The following is a 22,817-nucleotide window of genomic DNA, read 5'->3' as shown; positions in this document are numbered from 1 at the left end:
GAAAATAGCTACCCATGATTGCAAAACACAGCACTGGCACTGTCTACCAACGGTGACGCTGCTACAAGAGCTGCTGCAAGCCTGGTAAAAGCAGCATCCTCGGCTAACCTGTGGCAGAATATGTAATCCCACTTTGGAGCTATAGGGAGGGCACCATGGTCTGGACTGATAAATTATGAGCCTAAAATCTTTGATTTCTGACAGTTTCTTCCTGCAGCAAGTGAAGCATGATACTTAATAGTAAATTATTGTTAAATAGAAGAAGAAAAGATCAATGAGCTTAACTCATGGCAAAAGAATCCCAGGTGAAACAGCAGGTTAAATTCCATAATGGCAATGACCCAATAAGAGAGCAGGATGCAGGGGATGCAGCCAGAGCATCTCTGGAGATGCAGAGCTCTGAGCCCAGTTGCTGCAAACAGCAAAGGCAAAGCCGATCCTGCAGTGATGGAGAGGGAGGCAAGCAGATCATATGTCAGGACTCTTCCTAGTCTTATTTTTCCATATCTGTTATTTTCTTGTTCTGTGCTCTGTGTTCATTGCCATGTTGTATGTTCATCTCATCTATATGCTGCATTTAAACTTCAGCAGTGTCCTATGTCTATATAGTTATTTGGTCCAGTAACATGGATTGGATTATACAACAGGGCTGCGGTATTTGATCTTGCAAAATGAAACAATAAGTACAAAAGCACAACACTACACTGATGTGAGTGTCTTTGCAGATTGAAATTCTTAGCCTCTAGCCTTAAGGAACTTGAGCTCTTCCATTTCAGAAACTGTCAGAGCTCTCACACCTTCTAGTTAAATAATAATATGGGGCTACATATAGTCAGAAAAAAAAACTATCAGGACTTTAATCCAATATGATGCAAGCTTGTCACAGAAATATTCCTAAAAGGCATAATATGGAGGCATGATACTTGAATAGAAAAACACCCAGAGACAGACTCTATAGCAACAGGCAGGTGATGGTCCCCTTCCTAAGCTATTAAGCTGCTGTTTTGCTAACAAAGTGTGTGTCTGCTAACCTCACTCTCCAGACAAGATGTTATTAAAAATGAAACCAGCTTAAGTGAAAGTGGAAATGCCTATGCAGATGTTTCAACAGCAATTAAAAGATTACTGAATTTTGCCTCTGATCTTCAAATCAGATTTTTAATTAACTTTAATTAACTTGAGGGCATCTAGAAAAGATGAGAGGGAATAAAGTAACAAGACAACCAAGACTTCTCTGTTCTCAGCAAGAACAATCATATTGCCTTCATGATTTCAGGAACTACTTGCAGAAGTCTGCAAGTGGAGAGAAAAGTAGCTCCTGATTTCAAGTCATTTACACTCAGCAAAGGGCTGTCCAGCTGAAGTGCTTGGGCCAGGGCTATTGAGTTCTTAAGTTAAATTGAAATAAATGGATCTACAGCTGCTGCAGATCTTTGTAAATCTCTGTGTAAATTTTGTGGCTTAAAATGGCCTCATAGCTACAGAAAATAAGAAATACTACTCCAATTACAAACGTCCTCAGTAGCTTTGGACAGGCATAACTAGCAATATTCTTTTCCCTCTCTACCTTAGAAACCCAGTATTTTTTCCTAAGGCCTTCCTATGTCCTGTGAAGATAAAATCTGATGGTACAGTCTCAGAAAGGCTTGGCAGCAGATAGATATTCTGGCTGCAAAAGAGACACCCTTTCATTGCAGGACAAAGCAATGAACACTCCAAACACTGAAGAACAGTAAAATTACCCAGCCTGAAATAATCAATTACTGGCATTGAAGGTGCTAAACAAGAGAGTGGGAAATGAAGGCTGAAATACTCCACGTACTTCAGGTAGAGCAGGGAAGGGAACCATGGCTTCTGTGGATGGCACAGGGAGAAAAGATTCCTTTCCAGCTAAAAATTCTAAGACCTGAAAGATCTTTTTCAGTGAAGCTATGCTTTCCCTCTGAGCATTTTTTTTTGACAAATACAAGTTTTCAGACAAAATTGTGTGGCTGAAACATTCCAGTCAGCTCTAGCACTCAGCTAGTATGCAACAGAGCCCACCTACACAGATCCCTGGAAAGGAGCCCAGGAGGGGAGTCCCACCACCAGCAGAGTTCACTCCAGAGCCTCTGGAGCTTTGGGACCTCTTTGCTTTCTCACTTGTGTTATTTCATTGAAAGTAATGCCAAAAACAAAGCACAAAGATTAGCAAAAGAGGAGGAAAGTCAGGATCAGAGACACTGTGCCTAGTGTGTGCCTAGTCCTAATAATAGCAAAATAGATAGTTCAGTCAAAGACACAAAATAATTAAGTTATGTTATATAATCTGCTGTATTTTTGTTAGGTTACCAGTAAAAGAGGATTAGCCAGCAATCCTCCACCTCTTTCTAAGGGTTTCTTGGCCATGAGTGTCTTATAGTCCCTCTAATATCACACTTGAGTGAGAGTCTATCACCTTTTAAGAGTTACAGTAATAGGATGTTGAGAATGAAATCTCTGCTTTTTCATTGTGCAGTGCTCCTCCATGTATTTATCCAAGGGCTGGCTATTAAAGCTGTCATGAGCCTCCAACTCTCTTGGGCACCACTATGATGAGTGCATAGCATAAATGTCTGGATTGATACAATGAAAAGTTAACAAAGTGCTCAGGTAAAATCAATCCTGAAATCGTAGCATGGTAAGTCATAGCAGTAACAGTATTTTTTCTTTACCTTGCAGCCTACTGACTTTAGTCTTAGACTCAGACTGTAATTTCTGTTTTTCATGGATCCACTTTTTCTTTTTGTTTGTACAATGCCAGGACAGGGATGTCTAAATTGTAATGTGTGCTTCTAGTTAGGCAAGATTGCTACCACAAGATTGATAACAATTACATAGTCAGTCTTTTATAAGAGTTAGCAAGCTGCATGAAGAGAATAATGAAAATGCACCTGCTGTTCCTAGATTGTGTAAAATGTCTAAATGGTCATTATTTTCTTATTTAATATACATGTAATGTTACACATGTAATAATTTTCCAAATAATTCCAAAATCAGTGAGAGCCTATATTAATTTCACTTGTGATCATAATGCTAGCAGCAGTGCTTCTTAATCATTTGAATATGCAATTAAGAAAATGGCATGCAATTACAAACTGGCAATGCGTGGGATAAAACACATCTTCACCCTGAAGGAACTGAGTTAAGCTTCCTTAAAGCAACATCTTTCAAGGCTGCCCAAGACTTTATTTTTCCATTTCTCTCATTCTTCTTGCTAATATAACTGCACACCAGACCATACGGATAGCATAAACCTTTTCAAATATCTGGTGTGCTCTTCCTGCACAGCTGAGAAAAAGAAATTGGAAAAAGTCAAATTGTGATGCTAGTCCTTTGCTTTCCAGGGAACCCAGCCCAGGCTTTGGCTCTGCAGTTAAAGCTTTTACAAAGGCAGGGGTCGAGAAAGGGTCAGAGTTCATGTTTGGGTCCCACTCAACTCCACTAGTATGCCTTCATTAACACTCAAATTTGCACAAAAATTTTAAAAACTCCTGAAGTCTTTGCCAACCAATAATAACGAATGTCAGTATTTTGATACATGAAGCAGCTGGTATCTCCTACTAATATTTCAATTAGCAATATGAATGCTAGTTATAAATATTTCTGTGCACTTTGGAAATCCACAGTTGGAAGACTTGGCTGGAGAAGAATTGGAATTGCTGGCATTTTTTGACATAGTCTGAACACCTCTTGAAGCAGCAGGTGGACAGGATGTTATATAGATACTATTCAGGCATGTGTTCATATTGCAAACAAGATCCCATCATTGGCTGTAGATGAGATTTGGTATTGATTCCCATTTTAGCCTGTCTTTTGGTTGCTTATAAATTTGCATAGCCTCAAGTGCTGTGTCTATTAATTTCTATTTGGAGAATAAATTTGTTTTTGGAGAAATCAGCCAAAAATTGTTTGAGGAAAAGCTGGTGGTCTCACACAAGTTAATGCTTTGATGACCTGAAAACTTCTAGTACTCCAAGAGGGAGCATGAGGGAGCCAGAAAGCTCTGCTCATGTGTATTTTGCTCAAGCTAAAATTTGAAAATTGGTTGATTCAAATTGAGTCAGGATCAGTTGAGATTGACTCAAATTTTGCATTTTAAAAGCCTTTACAATTTCATAATATGCAAACTCTGCATGTATGAGTATACTGGGAGCCTGCAGGTAGCAGATAACTGAGATGAAGAGAAGAGGTTAAGGAACAAAAATGGAACTGAATGGGAAAGGGAGCTGATGAGGTATGAAGCAGAGTCAGCAGGTGTGTGGAAGACTGAACTCCAGGGTGGAAACCAGCCTGGGACAGAGCCTGAAACTGAAGACTGTCATTGTTTGGAGGGAGAGACTGAAGTGGTCACACTACCTGGGAAGCTTCACCTTTGTCTTCCCCATTGCTGATGTCATGAGTTAAATATACAGTGTGTGGGTCTTTGGCCAACCCAGAAAAGCAATGGCTTTTTACTGACATAGTTTTCTTGTTTGTATTTTCTTTATTCTTTTATCTAGAGAGCTGTGGAGTTATTTCACTTTATCTTAAAACAAGAACTGGAAGAAGAGTTCACTCTTGCTCTTGCCTTGCGCTTCCCGGCCATCCCCGTCTCTGATGGGGAATACTGCTCCCCGTTCCCGTGCTTCCTTTCCCCTCTGCTAGATTTGCAGTCTGGCCATGTAAGTGAGCATGTGGCTTTTTATATCCTGAAAACTAATGCAGAGGTGTTAGAAATACTGTCATAATTGTTTGAAGAAAACTGCTAGCCTTTCCAGAAGGAGAAGGAAACAGCAGGAGGGTTCTTTTAATGTAAGTTTAATTATAATGGCCAAGTAGCTCAGCACCATCAGACCATAAGTTACAGCTTCTTGTTTATGATACACCTGCCAGGAGGAATTTCAGATTCTTTAAGATATGTGTCTAATAACTGGTGTCAGTCCCTAAAGGCACAGACCTTCTGCTCCGTATCCATCTCCACTTTAACTTGATCATTTTTTATTGAACTATGAAAACATATAGCAAAAATTCCTCTAAAATTAATAACTTATACAATGAAGTAAGATTAATGAAATTCTTTATAAAACAGTTTAATCAGTGACAAGGCTAAATGCTGCAGTTCACAAGTTCTGATCTTGGAACTTCACAAAATAAATCATTTCTGTTTACTCATGCTGAGTTTATGCAACACAAATGGTAACAGTAACCTTCAATGGACGTGCAAAGATTCAAGGGAAGAAGAAAAAAAGCCAACAGATGGTACTGTACGTAATTCTTCAGCAGTGTTCACTAACTTTTTTTCCTTTTGTCATTAAATTATCTAATTTTGCATGGCCATTTTTGAATACATCGACAATACTCAATTTAGTATGTAACACAATGTTTTTTCATGCCCATGAGAAGCATGTCTAAAATTTTCAAGGCTAGTTATAGTACAGCTATAATAGCTTGAATGGAGTCTCAAAATATTTTGTATCTGGATGCTGGGGGTTTTTTTTCCACTCTGCTTTTTCACTGACTATCAAGACTATTGTGGAAACACTTCCCAGGCATGTTATTGTAGAATGTCTGGTGGGTGTGCAATAGTCTTCAGCTGTAACTGTTGTTGAAGAAGTGCTGGGCAGCAGTTTTGGACTGTCTTATTGACTGTGTGCCAGCCTTCAAATCTGGTGCTAAACTTAGATGCTTGCTGTGAGTGGTATTACTCCCTTGAGTATCACTTGCAGGATTAGGTATTACTTACACAAAGTTACACAAATGGTACAGTTCTGGGAAAGCTGAGAGTAAGTGCTCTGGAACTACAGAGATCCTATAGTGGGCTTTGCTTAATTTTAACAGTAATTCACATCACAAGGAACATCGTCTACCAAGATATCAGTGGTAAATCACAACCAGAAACAGGATCAGGCAAAACTATTCAAAACAAATGACAGTTTTATTCCATCTTGATTACAGTTCTGGGGAAAAAAAAAGAGGCTAGAAGTGGATGATTCTTCCCACAGACCTCTTCTGGCAACTCTATGTTTTCTGGAGACCAGAGTACACAAAAAAAACCCCAGGTAGAGTCGTAAACTGGTTACTTTTCCCCACTTCTCTCTTCACCAGAAATTGCTCGGCTCTCCTGTTCCATTTCTTCAGGTTCAAAAGCAAAGTGTGGTCTTCAAATATAGAAATAAATTTCACTTATGGACAAGAAGTATCCTTCTTCAGAGGTCACTGATGGAGCTATAAAATCTCCTGAACTGTAAGAAAATATTTGAAAAACTTCAAGTCTTTTCTCTCAAGTTTTGTTCTGCTGAACAACTCTGATGTCATGTGCTCTCTTGAAATCTGCTGTTTTCATCCAGATTGCATACTCCCCTGGTACATCCTTGAACACCTACTCCACTTCAAATAAAATACTCCGCATTTTTATTCTGTTGCTGCTATTTAGACACTGCAATAATAGATTTTTTTCAATCAGAGTGAGATATTCCTGTATATTTGTATTTAAACACAAAATAAAACACTAAATTAATTTTTGGACACCTATATAGGATCCGTAATTCCCAGGACAGCAGGTTTGATCCTTCCTGGATATCAGGCCAGTACTTTATTTAGGTATCTAAAAAACTTTAGAAGGATCCTAACTTCAGATGCATCCAGTTGGTAGTGCTGGTCCCACATTTTTCTTCTGAAGCTGGGATGTGGTGGCTGAAATGGGGATACTCAGAGGATGGGAAAGAGAAATGCACGTTTTTCTGTCATTCTGGTGATGCTGTCGTTGTCTTTCCCTACCTGTTGATATCATGATTATATATAAATATAAATACATTTTGTTGTCTGTTCCCCAGCAAAAGGAACTCCTAATGTCAGCAGGGGGGCCTGGGGCCACGAGGCCATAAACCCAGCTGCCACTGGCCCTGTGGGAGCGGAAGGAGAAGCCCAAGGAAAACTACAGCCTTTTTTCATGAGTCAGCAGATCTACAGTTGCAAATCTGAGGAGCACTTTGTTAACTTCCTAGACCAAACAGAATTTAGGAATACTAAACCTGAACTTACCAATGTGAACAGTCATTTGAGAGAAGAAACAGATGCTCATTTGGTAAATGTCACAAAAATCCCAAAGTCGTTCTCTGATAGAGATTAGTAATGAAAATCTAAGCTTCCCTTACCTAAAAGCATGCTGCCGTTTAACAGGGCCCGTGCTGAGCTCTTGCCAAGCAAGAGGACACTACTGCAGCATGCAGTGCCAGCAGCAGTGCCGGGCACGTGGCCAGGGGCCAGCCAGCCCCACAGGGTGATGCAGCCCATAGGGGTGAAGGGACCCCTGGGAAGAAGCAGCCTTTGACAGGCTTGGCCCCAGCTGCCTTTTTGGGACCCACTGGCCCACCTGGTGCAGAGCCACCAGAGATGCTTGAACCTGAGCTGAGCAGCCAGTGGGGACTATGCAGATATATTCCTCTAATTAGTACTGCTGGACCCATTCTGTGCCAGAGTCAAAAGGTGAAAATATAGCTGCTGGGAAGAGAGGGAAGAAGTGAGGAGACAAAGCAGTGATTGCAGATGATGAGGAGCATCAGTGGAAGCAGAAATCAGAGCAAGGCCTGTACAGTTGGAAGGGATGAAGCATTACAGTGGAGAGATGGAGGAGAAAAGGAAAGGAGCAGTCTGAGTGCCTGCAGGTCTCTCGTGGTGAACAACAGCAATTATTAACAAGGCCTTTCAGTTATTGCAGTAGTGTAAGTATAAGGATCAAGAGCAAACACCTGTCATTTTACACAGGTAATAAGTTAACCTGGGCAGCTGACACAGCTGTGCAGTCTTCAAGGCTGAAGAGGGAGCAAAAAAATCAGAGGTGGCAGCGCTGGGGGTCCACAGGGAACACTGGAAATACTTAGTTGTACCCTCACTCTCAGTACCTTACTCGGAAAGTGATAATGAGAAGACATTTCCTTAAAGGCTGATATTTAAAATAACAACCAACAGTTTTACAAGGATTGACTTGTACCAGTTAATAACTGTGCTAGAAAAATAGAGGTATTTTTAACAGCCAGCTCTTCAATCTGAAAGCCTTGACATGTGAATAAGCTACTCCCAGAATAACAAGTTACCAGAAAGTGATGGCTAAATTCAAAAGTGTACCGCTGTGGCTTTAGATCAGCTTAAAATAAATTTAATTAAATCAAGAAAAACCTCTATTTCTTCCAATTTATTCAGAAGTCCTATAGACTTAATCTGAACTGTTTTGAAACCATATGAACCTTCTTTAAGTACAATTAAGAAATGCCTGTGGGTCAGCTGGCTTTTGTGCCTGCCAGCAGCAGGAGCACATAAAAGAACCAATGAGATGCTCATGACCAGAGTTGAGTTAGGTAAATGGGAATGCTTTTCCTTATTAAGAAAGGTGTCTGTCTGTGTGCTTATTCAGGCTAGGAAGATGGCCTTCAGGACCCTGAAAATGAGGTAGCTGGTGCAGAGATCTGCACGCCTGATGCCTCCTTTTGTATACAGATAGCTTTTAGCTGGTAGCCACATTCAAAATAGAGAGACCTTTTGAATAGTAAAAAATCAGTATCAGAGAGCTGGAGAAAATTGTCTTTTTTTTTTTTTAATTTTGTTGTTTTTTTCACACAGAATTTTCTGTGATTGTTTAAGACTGTGAGCAAAACCAACCTCTCCTTATTAAAAATGTGTGTTTCTGAAGGGATACACATATCCGATATAACCTTCACTACGTTGCTTCTAATTAACCAGTCTGCTTCACAATAAAGTATCTAGCTGTCACCAAAATCAACACTGTTCAGTTATTAATAGATTAAGCAAAGAATGTTAATTCCTCAAGCTCCATTTCATTTGGTCTCATTACTTTGCAAGCCAGATGGTTGCAGGGCCAGACCTGTCAGCAGGCACTGGGAGGAAGAGTACACTTGCCGAGTGGCAAGATGCAACACACACAGCATCTGGAAACCTGCACCCAGGGGCAGCTGCTTACAGTTCCTGTGAATTATTCTGCAGGGAGTAGAAGAAACCATGAATTAATCTCATCTGGTATTATTTTTCTCACCTCTCTCTCTATGGTACCCAACACCATCTCCAACACAGTGGTGGAGTGTGCCTCCAGCTGTGAAGGAGGTAGCTCTCTGTTCATTTCAGGTAGCCAGCTAATTGCCTTTTTCCTTATGGAGAAGGGCTTCATGGTCTCTTCTAAACTGGCTGAGGTGATGCCAAGTTGTAAGAGATGTTGCTATCTACATCCAATTTGCTAAAGACTTTCTTCCTTCAGTACAAGTCTTAGGACTATGAGAAGAGCACTTTGTCTCACTGAAAATGTGTGGTTCATTCCCAGGCTCACATGGCAGCCAAACACAGAAAGAGAAGTTCACCCCCTCTTACAGCCCAGGAAAAAAGTCTCTTACACTGAATTATAAAGAGGTGTGTTTTTTTCTCCTCTTTAAAATATATTAAAGAATTATAGATTTTGAAAGACAGTCACCATTAACACTTTGGGGAAAAAAGCCTGATCTGTTTTTCATAAAAGTCTCCAAGACTTTTATTTGTAATCAGAAATTCAAGAGAAATTTCAATTTGACCTGAAACTAAAGTTTGAGAAAGTTTTTCTCAGGTTCCCTTTTGCCTCCTTGAAGCATTACAGGGAAGGGAGCTCAGAGCAATACAAGGCTGGGTCAGGTTATCTTTCCATAATGAGGCAGAACCAGACATACCAAAGCCATTCTGGAAATATGTACTTGAAACTTTCCATTGGGAATTCTGCCATCTCTCTGAGTAGCCTCTAACAGTACTTTTCTATTGTTAGAATTAGCAAGGTTTTCCTAAAGTCAAACCTAAGTGTCCTTTGCTGCAAATTAAGCCAATGTCATCTTAGCCTTTGCCACGCTGAACAATTGATTACTTTCCCTTTTAGCATCCATATTCTGTAAGATTTTTAATGTTTCCCTACCTTAAACATTTTCTGTGTATCATATTAGTGTCTTATAGCAAGCTTAAATTTTCGAAGATTTTTTCCATTCTTGTTCCTCTGTCTGCCTTCAGTGATGGTTTGTGCTCTCCCCAGATGACCAGGGTATCCATGACTGATTTTCTCATTTTGTTCACAGTTGAAAAGCAAAACTAATTTAAGGTATACTGAAATGTTAGTCTTCAAAGAAAAAAATCTAAAATTACGAACCTTTTCCACAGGAGGCATTTTTCCACTCTTTTATATGAAATGGCCTTGAATTAAAACATTTTACTATCCAAAAACCACTATCTGTCTCATCAACTCCCTAAATGTAGAAATGGCAATGTTTTTGTAAAACATAAAAGGCTCTGAATGGGAACAGGGCACAAACACCTCAGCATGGGGAGACCTGTGAAGAGAATGTATCTGTTCTGGTCCACTTTTTTTGCTGTGGGGAGGCCAAGCTGCAATTTCTTCGTCCTTTTTTGGGTGGGGTGGGATGAGCAGGATGACACAGGCAGGACCTCTCCAGCCTCATCCCACCATAGACTTCATCCCAGAAAGGGAACAGCCACAGTGGCTGCTGCAGGTTAGTGAACTGGTAATGGTAAAATTAATGGCAGACAGAGATTAAAATCTATCTGCTGGCTCTAATTATAGAGCTGGCTTATAGAGTTTAAATATAAAAGGCTTTGATACAAACTCCTGTGTATGATAGCCATATGTAATTAGATATTTTAGAAGACCTAGATTAATAGTAATGAAGGCCATTTTAGAAGGGCTAGCTAAAATTACCAAGAAAATGAATTAACAGAGGAAGAATAGAGGCATTGATGGGGAATTTTTCAGGAGAAAAAAAAAATGTCTTGTCTTTTGTCTGAATAATACTGAGGGAAGGAAAGCAAGGAGCAATATCAAAATGGTAAACTGCCAAAATAAATATAATTAGTCCTGTGTTTTTTAGGAAACAAAATGATCTCCAGCTGGTACCACACATAGTAAAGAAGAACTATTTATGCCACTATGGACAACAAGGAGTTGCTCCTGCAGCTTTATTTTGGCCTTCACTAAGTTGTGTTTTCTCATGAAAGCAGAAGATATCAAGGCCTCAATTGTTACATTTGCTAAAGTTTAATTTATTTCACTTATAGACTTCCATGATGAAGAGTCTTTATCTAGAAAAAGGATGAATGAGCAAATACAAGAAAGACCAGACCTCCCTAGATTTACCAGTTTTGCCGTGGGGTCATAGGTCTGGAGGGTTCCCTGGGGCTCATACAATCTATCACTCTCAAGGAAAAATCAATGATAGCCACAACTCTCCTGAGGAAAGCTATTTTAACCTATTTATTCTGTTTTTAGAGAACTTCAACAGTGGAGGTGTTGCAGATTTCCTTGCCAATCAATTTTTATCCATTTTTTAGTATACATATATGAAAGATACATTTTAACATGTTTTAAAACTTTCTTGGAGACATTCAAGTCCATTATTTCTTTTCCTGTTTATTGCTGCATAGATTTCTCCCACCCTTACTACAGTTGTGCTATGGACTGTTATTATTAATTCTCTCATTGTCTGTTTTAGACAATCTTTGTTCATTTGCTCGTGCCTCATACATCACTTTTACTGGAGCTTGATCAGGCTTGACACTCAGCTTGTGATCCATGTCTAACATTAGCTTGAACCTGGTGTTCTCAGGGATGCATTTATCTCAAGTGCAAGATAGCGCTGAAGTGCATGGTGGTGAGGTTGGTCCAACCAGGGCTTTTGTCTCCAAAAATCTGAGGTATGTCTAACATCATGGTAAACCAAATCCCTTCTCTGCAGAAAACTTCTTGTCCTCTAAATGCCTCATTTCCTTAAAAATTCAGAACATTATTTGCCTTTGTTCCGACATGGTAAGACAAAAAAAAACCATTAATAAATACAAAACGTCTGTTACTTTACCACTTTGGTGTTTCTTCTTGTGTGAGGGAAAACGGGAATTCAGGGGCAGTGGCAGCTGAGTCAGGGCACTCCATTAGCCTTGTTTTTCCTCTCTTCCATAGGGTTTGCAGCTAATTAGTATCACCTCCCAAACCAACATCATTTAGTGCCATCTCGAGTTCAGCACCCCAGTTTAGAATTATCAATAACGAAAACCTTCTGTATTTAAGATTTGCAATTTCAAAAGGGATTATTTTGACTGAGGAAACTAGCTAAAGATGACAGAATATCTGAAAGCATCAGACCTGGCATGTAAGACATAGTTTAGATTTTTCTGTATCTCAGAGGCAGAAATGTTCAAAACATATATACCAGGCTAGAAGTAAAAGCCTTGGAAAGATCAGCTGCACAGCTGAAGGGAAATAGTAGGGCTAAGAAATAAAGTATAGGCAAAGGAAGAAAGAAGTGATCAATACAGAAAACTAAGGTGCTGCAAAGTATTGAAATAGAACAAGACTCTAGAAAAAAAAAAGGAGTTGCATTAAAGCTATAGAAATCTAGCAGAAAATGAACCACCTTTGGTTACAGCTGGTCCTCAAAGATCAGAGGGGCTGGGTGTCACTGGGTGTTTAATTTTCTGATCATAGTTAAGTCAGCATGGTATGTTTAGCTAAGTTTAATAAGAGCTTTCACAGGTACAGGTTCACAAAAAATGCAGTTTACCAGTTCAGGTCTGATTGTGTTCAAAAAGGACTTGCACGACCTGGGTTCATGAATACTACAGTTCATTGAAGCAATAGGAAAGGAGGTTCAGGATTGCTGGTGATAAATGAACCAATTACAGAGTGTTAACAACAGACATCTGTCAGTGCTGATTATGTGTGTACACACATGCACATATATATGAAATAAGTATTCCCAGATCTGGTCCAACAAAGGTGGAGGTGCAAAGCTCACCTGAAGGCATCCTTGCAGGAGAGGAGGAGAGACAGAGTGTTCCAGCTGACACTGACCAGGCAGAGGTGTTTTCCCCCTGTGACCCTTTCTGCTCTGAAGCCACCCTTTTATACTTTACATTTTTGTCCCTGCCCAAAGGGGTCAAACAATGGTGTACTATAGGCAGCAGTGAAGACTGTCTGACCTTGGCCAGAGAGTCTTTGCACACTTATTATTTTATTATTGCAGACTTATTAATGGACAGACTTAATGGACAGGTTTTACATCAAGGCTCATTTTTCAGAGTGAAGGGGGAGTACAGATTTGTGGGTGCTCTTCTGCACCTCTTCTCAGCTGTGAGACCTTCACCTCACTCCAGCCATCCTTCCTTGCTTGGGCAGGGAGCCCAGCTCATGATTTCCCAACTAGTATCATCAATTCTTCAATGACTTAAATTCAACAATTCTGACAATATCCCACACTGAGTCAGACCTCTCAAAGAAAATAGGAGAAAAACAAAACGAAACAAAAGATTCATATAACAAAAAATTAGAAGGAATTAACTGCTGTGCATTCAGAGTGGAGAGAATGATTAAAGACAGAGCAGGTATAGCCTAAAGATTGATAACTGCAAGTCCTCAATTTTCTATAATGATATACTAGAAGCTTTTCTAAAAGCTTCCAATTTTCTAATTTTCTAAAATTCTCTAAATCTAAATTTAAATCTAAATTTCTAAAATTTTCAAAAAATAAATTGTAGAAAAAGGCTTTTTGGACCCTCATAAAATCAAGGGTTATATTAGAGGACTGAAGACCAGTAAACATGGTATCTATTTTTAAAAGGAGCACAGAAGAAATGTAATCTCAGCAACTATGCTATAGTTTGTGGTCATCCCAGAACATGTCTGGGGATTTTGAGAACAAGTGTGAGAATGGTGCTGTCAAAGACTCAGAGGTAAACAGACCTGAGGATTCATCAGAAGTGAGAAATTAAGGGGCTCTGTGTGTCCCCTCCCTGCAGCACTGGTTGGTGTTACATAGGTGGTGCAGTTGCTGGAGAGGTGGTGGCAGTGGTGGAAGGGCTCTCACACAGCTGTGAAAAGGCACCATTCATTCATTACCAGTCCTGTAAGAAGAAGATAGGATAAAATTCAGCAGGAGATTCCAATATTTTTCCTGGTATCCTAGAAGAAGATAGTGTCAGAATAACTCTATGGCTTCCTCTGACAATTTGTTTTTCCAGTCTAAAGACATGCAGGCAGCCTAATACTCACTAAAGCACAACAGAATCAGTATATACAGTGATGTTGCTTTCCACAGTACTTTAAGGGATGTAGGAAATGAACCAAATGGGACCAAATTAACCAAATGGCAAAAGTTAATCTTGAAGGAAGAGGTATTATACTTGAGGGACCTTAAGGATCATCTGCAGCATGGATCTTGCTTAATATTTTCTTAATGACCCTGATATGGAAAACAAGGGTATTTTGATGATGTTTTCCAATGATGTGGAATTATAAATTATCAGGACAGGGTGGGTCATAACGAACAGTAGAGCTCAAGAACTGTCATAAAATTAATAATAGAAATGGCAAAATCAAGGACTTACAAGCAGACATTTTTCTTTTTTCTAGAAGTTGAATTTTAAAAATTGTGGGATTGTTTGGGAAAAATGTGAGTATTGCAGATGATCACAGCTTCCACAGAAGTGTCTCAGTGAGGGATGAGTGGAAAAAGAGGATGAATGACTTAAAATGTATTCAGGAGAACCAGAGAGTTCAATGTCCATTGAACCAGGAATTAATGTCCATACAGGCCCTGACAAGATATTACCTGGACTGCTGTGGCAGGTGGCAGTGATTTCTGTGCAGGAGCAGTGACCAAACACATGGCAGATATGGAGAGGCTACTGGGGAGACAGCTAGGGAGTAAAAGCCTGAGACTTGAAACATGTGATTTGAAAAGTCTCTCAACATGCAGTCTGGAATGATCACTCTCTGTGGATGCAATATGGAAGGAGGGATTCAGGAAAAAGGGCTGCTCAAGTCAAAAACGTGTTATTAGTTATGAAGAATGCTGAGCTGAGCACAAACTTAGGCTGGGCACCAGTGCGGTCTCCTGCCATAAGAAAAATTAGGTTCTTGAATTGCCTTCCTGCAGAAAGACTGGGAACAAGAAAAACCCTGTAAGTCATTCTAGAATGAAATGAGATAATTTTATGAAAAGAATTTTATGATATGACTGACTGAAACAGCAGCAAAAACTTTATAACTGAGCGGGACACTTCCAAACCTTTTCACCTGTTTCTACATGGATCAACATTCACTTTGTGTATTAATCAAACATTCTAATTGCAAACAGGATGAGAGCAATATAACATCCAAAATTATTTTGAGAGTCCTCATAAATAGCCCAAGGCCCCACATAAAACTTTGAAAAAACAAATAAAAAAAAATCTGATTACCCTTTCCCTCCTCTAGGCTACTGGATAGCCATAGAAGTTGCACCTTTGATACTTAATATACTTCTTTCAAATGCACCCCATCTGTGACTTGCAAATTAGTAATTAACAGAAACAGCCTGACATCTCTAAGGTGTGGTGCTAAGTCTCCACATCTGTGCAAGTGTGCTCCAGCATGTGGCCTGCATATCCAACCCTTTGGCATCTGGAGGGGAGAGGTTTGTGGAGTGCAGTGTGAGTCCCCTCTTTCCTGCTTATATCAGTTTCTTACTCAGTGTTTCCTACTGTCTGATTATGGGTAGAGGGTGCATGCAGATACACAGGTTAGGCAGTAGCTGTGTGTCCCAGATTAAATTTATATGATGATGGAAAGGAAGGACAATTTGAGGGGTAACCTGGCTCTGGAGGGATTTTATGCATCTCCTACATGGCCTTACCTTCTATTTGACCAAGCTTGCTCAGCTGACTCTTTGTAAAATGAGCGTGGAAATGGTGCCGGCTTACAGGATAAGCACTCAAGGAAGTGCTCATCTGTGATCATAGGAAAGGGGGCTTTTTTTTTACTGCAAGAGGATAAGTATGACCTATTGAATTTCATGTACCCAAATGTCTCAGTAGTAGGCAGAAATGTTCACTTTGACAAAACGTGACTGTTAATTGAATTCTCTGCTGAAATTTAATGAGAATACAGTGGAGGATAAAATCTTAGCTCTAGAAAAAGTTGAAGGAGATTGGCTCCTTCAGAAATTTAGCTCTAAAATTAAAGAAAGTCTTGGTTTTGTAAAATGATGTCATGAAGACCAGATTACCTATGTAAGGCCACTAAAGTTTAAATTACTCTGACTCTGCCCAAGCTGACAACTCTGTGTTATCCTTTGGTTCTGCCAGGAACATTTGACCCAAATGTTCTTAGAAAAGGAATATCTCTCCAACTTTTTGTGGAGAAAATCAAAGCAAGTTCCAAAACTTTAGAAATTCAGTGTTAAGTCCTTGGAAGTTACTTGTCCTTTCCTGTTGGTTTCACATGTTTATGAGCAGCTGCTGCAGTGTGAGCCCTGGTGGACTGGGAGCATTGGAAAGCTGCGGGGCATCACTGAAAATAGGTTTAGGCAGCTCTGTAGAGAACCCTGGAGCTGGAGAGTGAGGGCTGATTGCTTTACTGCCATAGCCTCCCTGAATAAACAGATTTTTTTCTTTCCATCTCCTGGTCCTAAATTTGCTCCCCAGGAGTCCCTCAGGATGCTCACTGGTGACAGACAGGCACGTACACCCTGAACGTGCTGCCCCCAGGGCACTGGCACAGCCCAGAGTCCTTTGGCAAACTCAGCTCTGCTGTTCACAGTTGTTTTCTTTTCCTGCAAAGGTTTACTGTGAATCTTAATAACTTTCCTGAGACAGAGAAGGATTCTCAGTCTTTCTTCCCCAAGTTAATGTCAGCATGCCTGTTAATATAGGATAAGCTCAACTACAAATCAAGTGTTTATTCCAAGCTAAAACAAACCAAAAGATTTCAAAGGCGTTTCATGCAGGTTTATAGGAGAAAATCCTTTCTATACTTGCCTCTCAGTGTTAAAATCCTTCAACCATCCCTTAACTCATCTTATTTTATGATCCGAAGCAAAAGGCACAAGAGCAGCTGTTTCCTCATCTCTCATTTCCCCTCCCTTTTCTTCAACCCACAGCAAAACAAGGATAGAGCAAAAAAGTATTTTTCATTTATTTTGTAATTTTGTTTTAAATAAATGATGCACTTTCCTGAGAGTACCAGATATCTCTGACATGAATGGGTTAAAATGAGGGAAAGAAAGAAATCAAATGCTGAGTTGGCATGAGGAAAGAGAAACATGAAGTGTAACTGAAAGGAACTACCTGAAAAAAACATGTTACTTGTTTACCACCAGATTAGGTAAAGATTTTTCCTTCTGGTAGTTGCAAAAATCAGGTGAAGTTCTGTGCTCTTTCATCTGCCTCAGTGACTCAGTCACCATCAGCTCCATACAGTACTGATAGTGTCCTTATCAAGCTGTACTGACTTATTCTGACATTTTAAGTTTTCTTGTGCTGTTTCAGGAGGCAGATATTTCAGATGGGCTCACAAAGCCAAAAATGCAATAAAACCCTAAAATAGTAATTTTTAAAAGGTTAAAACAGCACTCTACTACTAGAGCACATTTTAAATAGTTTTTTGGATTGATCTAAAATGCTTGGGCATGGGTTATTAGCCATAGTGACTGGGTTGTGCTCCTACATGAACTTCCTCATGGATCATTGGTTAGTTACTACTTATTGATTTCATCCATGTTTACACACAAAACCGTTGCTAAAAACATTGGCATTGACATAAATGCCTGTGGAACGGTAAGTAGGAATGAAGTAGAACAGACAGATATTTTAATTAATGAAAAAATACACAGAGCCTTGTGTGTGAAACAAAGCCAGCTGTTGCTGGGAACATGAGACTTCCCGGCAAGGCTGTAACTTGCCATGCAGCCCAAGCTGTCTCATCCTAGCACTCTTCTGCATCTTCCAGTCTCTGGGTTTTGCAAGCCATGGGCAAAGCTTCAGGGGACCACCAATAGGACTTGTATTGCTGTGAAATTTTTGTGCCTGTTCTGCTCTACAACCCTTTTCTGAACAACACTAATAATTTCTTGTTTACCATTTCGGTGGGTTTGAATTTGGTAGTTGAAGTTTTTCCACTCATAATTCAAGAAGGACTTGTACTTTCTTGAAGAGGGTGATAGTACCCTATAGCTTACTCTCAAGGACATTTAATGGTAATATGAGCTGATGTATATGTACTACTTTCAAAGGTTTTCTTGATGTGAGTCACAGAAGCAGAGAATATTTTTTAGATGGCAAAGTGTGGCCACTTTGCCTTAGACCAGAACTTTGCTAGCCCTAAATAACTCTCATGAAGCCTTTTGTCTTTTCTTCTGACACCAGCATGCTGTTGTTTTTATCCACATTTTCTGCCAAATTGCTTTCAGGAAATATGAGTGTCTCTATCTTGTGACACCCTCTAGTTTCACACAAACTGAATCATACTGTACAGTTCAGCTGAGTAATAAAATATAATCTGATTGGCAGGAGGTATTAAAGCAGGCCACATCATTACAGATCCTCTTTTAACCCAGTTTAACAAGTTGCTCCTGAGAAGTTATTTATTCTAGCTGTCAACATCTTGTTGTTGAGATGACAGCGATCAAATCTCTGTTAGATCCTAATCTTATTCTTCTTACTCCACCTTCAAGTATCTGAGAGCCTCATATAAGCAATATCACTTTTTGTCAGCAAAATGATTTGTTTGACTCTGATCATTTGCTGAGGGTTACAACAATGTATTTTTTTAATACCTACAACAATTATTAGTATGAGATGGAGGTGGAACAAATAGCAGGCAATAGTGGATTGTGGATTGTGTGCTGATTGTGTGCTGAAAGTCTGTATTGTTGCTATGTTGAGCACACTGATCAATATACAAAACAAGAAGGTATTTCACAATTGCAGAAACTTAGCAATGCATTCCCAGGTGCACAGATGTCACAGCTGAAAATTATTAGGCAGAGACTGATGTTTTTCTAGTGTCCTGGGGACACCTCACTAGCTGGCAGAGTGCCAGACCCATCTCTGTTACAAAGTTATAAAAGTTCTTTTATTATGACTCTTATGATGCTAGGAAAGGAAGGAAAAGCTATATATTATCTGTCAGGCAGACTCCACCTCAACTTGAACAGCCCTCTGACTTGGGAAATTCTAGCCCCTAAATGATGCCTTCTATCCTGATTTTTACTTCTCCAGTCCCCCAAGTCCTAAAACCTCCTGCAACTTTATCATGCCATTCATAATACTGAAAAGTGAAATTCCTTGTAAATTCCTTGTATGTGTTTACAGACTACTTTATAAATATGTTTTAAAACTAGAATTTTCCTGAAAGTAAAGTTTAGAATGTTGGAATATGGGAATATTTTTTAATTGTTGGAAGCTTGGTATTTTAGGCTTGTGACACATTTGAAATAAAACCACCTAATGCGTTCAAAATTATTAATTTTATATGTTACCTGTCTCTTGAGCCATTTGTGAAGGCTAGAAGATCTCATTCCTTCAAAAGAGTCTGAAAGCAAGTTTACTTTCAAATGTGGTAATATTAAGGGTAATACTCCTGATTTTCATTGAAAACTACGGCATGTTCTTCTAGTAAAAATGTTTAAAACTCGATGCTAAGTATGTTTGTGTCAGAATGGATCCAGCTGATGTTTTTGAAGGTGTTCACAAAACTGTGAAATTATTGTACCTGATGGAAAGACAGCCTAATCAGCCCTGCATCTAATTGACCAGGCAGGAATGTTGTGTTGGAGGTCAGGAAGGCTCTGCAGAGGCATCTGGACAGGCTGGATCAATGGGCCAAGGCTAGCTGTATGAAATTCAACAAGAACAGGTGCTGGGTCCTCCCCTTGGGGCACAACGAACCCAGGCAGCACTAGGGGCTGGGGGAAGTCTCTGGAAAGATGCCCACCAGAAAAGGTCATGGAGGTGCTGGTCAACAGCAGCTGAACATGAGCCACCTCTGCCCACATGGGCAAGAAGGTCAATCCTGGTCTGTATGAGAAAGAGTATGGCCAGCAGGACCTGAGAATTGATCATCCCCCTGTACTGGGCACAGGAGAGGCTGTGCCTCGAGCGCCATGTCCAGTTCTGGGCCCTTCACTGCAAGAAAGACACTGAGGGGCTGGAGCAAATCCAGAGAAGGACAATGGAGCTGGTGAAGGGTCTGCAGCACAAGTTTGTGAGGAGCAGCTGAGGGAGATGAGGATGTTTAGTCTGGGAAAAATGAGTCTCAGGGGGGACCTTATGGCTCTCTACAACTACAACCTACTACAGTCCTGAAAGGACCTTGTAGCCAGGTGGGGGTTTGTCTCTTCTCATGGGTGACAAGTGACAGGAGCAGAGGAAATGGCCTTAAGTTGCATCAGGGGAGGTTCAGATTAGATGCTATGAAACATTTTTTCACAGAAGGGTTGTCAAGCGCTGAAACAGGCTGCCCAGAGGTGCATTTGTGTCACCCCCTCTGGAGGTATTTAAAAGACACATAGATGTGGCACTGAGGGACATGGTTTATGTGGGGGCCTGGCAGTGCTGGGTTAACAGGTGGAGTCAATGATTTTAAAGGTCTCTTCCAACCTAAACAATTCCGTGATTCTATTCGTATTATGCTGATTCATTGCTTATATTTTGGGATCTCATATTTTGGAGACTAGTGTTTTTGTGCATAAAAGGAAGATATGTTATTTTCTGACTCCCTTTGCATAGATTTGCTTTCTGCAGTGATTTTAATGAAGTATGTATTTCATATATATGTATGGAAAAAACTATATCACACCTCTTCATGCCTCATCTCCTCCTCAATACAGCAGAGAGTCTTATGTTTTTAATGTTATTTTTTCCCTTTCATCAATGAATCCATTTGGCTTCATATTTTGATATAGTTATTTATGAAAGCAAATACCTTTGAAATTCCTGCTAAAACATTGATTTCTACATTTCGTTTGCTGACTTTCTTTTCAATTTCATTGCAGCTTTTACATCACTTTAAAAATTAGTACTTCTACATTGGTTTGTACACAAAATAAGAGGAAATCCTCCCATTTTCTCCCATAGGAATATTTTTGAGAAATATATTGATTTCTCTCATTGTTGGAACTAGAGATGTAAGCTATGTGGAGGTTTTCATGGTGTGTATCTATTTCTGGCATTTCTGTGGAAATTTCTGCATTTCAGAGCAACACATTTCTGCATATATGAGTGAAGGAGACATTAAGATAGAAAACTGGTTGTAAAATGCTGTAGAATTCAAAGAAAATTCTCTAAAAGCAAAATGACTAATAAAGGTTATTTCCCACGGATTTGACTTACATTTGAATTCTGTAGCTTCCAGTAATACTCAAATCTAGATACTTTGCAGAAGTCTTCCCTGAAAGCAAGCTGCAATCAGGCACAAGGGGAACTTCCCAGTTGCTCCTACTGGGGCAAGTCACTGTGCTCCAGAAATGCATGCCCCAGGGAGGAAACTGGAAATTCTGGACCCCTCAGTGAGATAATGGGCTGTTTGGAGAATGGTTTGAAATGGGTGTTCAACATTATCCCTCCACAGCAAAGTGTTTGACTGATTGTGACAAGAGCTCTCCAGATGGGAATTTCAGGCAGTGATGGAGATTCTCCCCAGGCAACGATTTTTATGCTCAGATGTGTTGATTAGTGTCCTGATTGGAATGTCCTAGAGATGCCCAGGCCGTTTCTGCTGTAGAAATCATATTTGTCCATAGATAAGACACTTGTTAATAGCTGAAACTGTTACTGCAACTACAGAAATGTTCACATAAGCCATTTTCAGATTTTTTAGATTTTTAAGAGTTTTATATGTTGTTAATTACATGCTGGAGGTGGTCATGTAAGACCATGAGCCAGCCAGGTTAGAACTGAGCAAAGCAGCAGCTCTGGGAATCTCAACCCAGACAAAGACACTCCTGCAAAGGCTCCTCCAGCAGACACCACCAGACAGCCACTGGCAGTTGTGTTTGAGGGATCTGATTCCCTATGCCAACAAACCTCCTGTTCATACCTATCTAAAAGCTAGAGAGTCAGGATTTCTAACTGACCTTGTGAATTTTCCTTCTTTTTTCTTTGCTGTCATTTGACTTTAACACATTGCAAAATACTCTGCTCTACTAGGTTATATGGTAGTCATTCAAACACTTTTATGGCGAGTGGGGACTAGAGCTTTGAACCTGTCTTTCTTCACTGTCTAGGTGAATGCTCTCATGGATAGGTTCCATCCTCTATAAGCTGAGTACTTTCTTTTTCTCTGATCCTATTTCCAAGCAAAAGTAATCCTTTGTAAGTTGTGACCTCAGAAAATTTATTTTAACTCCCAAGTATGATTAGATGGAAATAGGCGCCAAGTGCTTAGGCAGAGCAAACCCCCTTGTTGGATTCAGTGTCATAAATTCTAAGCTGTGATTTATTGGTTGAGTGTCTTTTATTTGATGTTATACTTCTAATCTGAGTAATTTGAATTCCTTTTGCTATCAATAAAAAGACACAATTCAAGGATATTACTTCCAATAAATAATCCTATTTCTTGCCATTGATTACAGAGACATCTTTGGGTAACTAGGTTAGATGCTAGTATTTGCTTTGCAGATATTGAAAGTTAGGAAAAATTTGCTCACAGGGTCCAAGGCTGGTTCAGGAAAAACAGTGAAGGCACGTGAAGGAAGATGTTCCTCCCTCTCTACTCAGCCCTGGTGAGACAGCTCTGCAGGGTTGTGTCTAGCCCTGGGCTCCTCAGGGCAAGGTCATGGGGACACTACAGGGAGTCCAGAGAAGGGCTGCAGAGGTGCTGGAGAGCATCTGACACATGAGGAGAGTCTGAGAGAGCTGGGGCCATGCAGCCTGGAGAACACAAGGCTCCTGTGGGGATATCATCCAAATGTATAAACAGCTGAAGAGACAGAGTAAAGATTGAGCTACAGTCCTCCCAGTGGCCCTCAGTG

At 40.0% G+C, this 22,817-nt stretch overlaps 1 protein-coding gene across 4 annotated transcripts in view; it reads right to left on the bottom strand.

The window, feature by feature from the left end:
* Positions 1 to 5,507: 5,507 nt before the first annotated feature.
* Positions 5,508 to 22,817, bottom strand: part of LOC111924175 (uncharacterized) — a 74,963-nt gene continuing 57,653 nt past the window's right edge. For 3 of the 4 annotated variants that reach the window (XR_015278366.1, XR_015278364.1, XM_086858946.1), the window contains one exon: positions 5,508 to 13,929. Coding sequence is in view for 1 of the 4 variants with exons in the window: in XM_086858946.1 (XP_086715072.1) it covers positions 13,889 to 13,929 (41 nt within the window). In the remaining 3 variants the exon portion in view is untranslated. The remainder of the gene's footprint in view (positions 13,930 to 22,817) is intronic. The other variant, XR_002861507.2, reaches the window with a different exon arrangement.

Source organism: Cyanistes caeruleus, chromosome 1 (assembly GCF_971803275.1).
Source record: "Cyanistes caeruleus chromosome 1, bCyaCae1.hap1.1, whole genome shotgun sequence".
NCBI classification, from domain to species: domain Eukaryota; kingdom Metazoa; phylum Chordata; class Aves; order Passeriformes; family Paridae; genus Cyanistes; species Cyanistes caeruleus.
This window is presented reverse-complemented; position numbering and strand designations above follow the sequence as displayed.